The sequence below is a fragment of the Rhagoletis zephyria genome, unplaced genomic scaffold, assembly GCF_001687245.7.
Source record: "Rhagoletis zephyria isolate East Lansing unplaced genomic scaffold, Rhagoletis_zephyria_1.1 Rzeph_scaffold_70866, whole genome shotgun sequence".
Classification (NCBI taxonomy): Eukaryota; Metazoa; Arthropoda; class Insecta; order Diptera; family Tephritidae; genus Rhagoletis; species Rhagoletis zephyria.
This window is the reverse complement of record NW_016227917.1, coordinates 444-1,308: the sequence shown is the minus strand read 5'-3', so window position 1 is coordinate 1,308 and position 865 is coordinate 444. Positions and strand designations below refer to the sequence as shown.

At 41.4% G+C, this 865-nt stretch overlaps 1 protein-coding gene across 1 annotated transcript; it reads right to left on the bottom strand.

Annotated features, from left to right (window-relative positions):
- Positions 1-4: 4 nt before the first annotated feature.
- On the bottom strand, positions 5-508 carry LOC108357120 (MD-2-related lipid-recognition protein-like; the record flags this gene model as incomplete). Its single annotated transcript, XM_017608212.1, has 1 exon — positions 5-508. A coding segment is annotated over exon 1 (402 nt), but the record flags the coding sequence as incomplete, so codon positions are not given.
- Positions 509-865: the final 357 nt, after the last annotated feature.

The following is an 865-nucleotide window of genomic DNA, read 5'->3' as shown; positions in this document are numbered from 1 at the left end:
TCAATGTCCATTTGATTGCGTAGGTATGCATTGGGAATTTCGTATCCAGCGGGATATCTATCCTATATGTTTGAGTTTGATTAGCGACAACTGGACATGAAGTGTACTTGCAAGCATTCCTGTCCATAGTGATCAATGGTAAATCTTGTGTTTCGCTCTTATGCCAAGCCAAGCCGGCCTCCAAAGTCGGCGCATCGAAATTCGTCGAAAAGTCGTAAGACATTTCACTGCTCTTGCGGCGACGACTCACGCGACATGCCTTATGATCCAGCGCCTCTGGGCAAGGACTAATGCGTGCCTCATGAATAGTACAAGCGTCGATATCGCCGCATGGTTTAATATCGACAACTTCTGCGGCTGTTAGAACAATCACTCCTAGTAAAACACAGATTTTTAGCAGCGACATTTTTCGTGTGCTATTCGATTCGAATTATGAGCAAAACTAAGAAAAATTTGAGAATTTTTTATTGCATATAATACGCTCCTCTGAGTAAAATATAAAAAGCCATCTGTGATACTGATTAAAAAAAGCCTGCCAGTGTGAATTTGTGCGGTCTTTTGGTCACTAAAACGCTGGAATGGCATAATCACCTTTGACTCCGCTCAATTGATAAGCTTCGGAACCATTGTAGACTTAAAGTTAATGCACGCACATTGGGCAATCAGAAGAAATTCTCTCAGAACTACATTTTTTACACTGAGAAAAAAAGCGTTAACTTATTCAATAAGACCTTAATACCCCTACGCTATGTACAAGAAAGCAAATTTGGTTTCGGATTTATGGTGTGAGAGAGTATTCGTGGCCAAGTACTGTCTTTCACTCCTCAAAGCGCGTTGCTTTACCTCTCACTCTGGCTCACAGAAA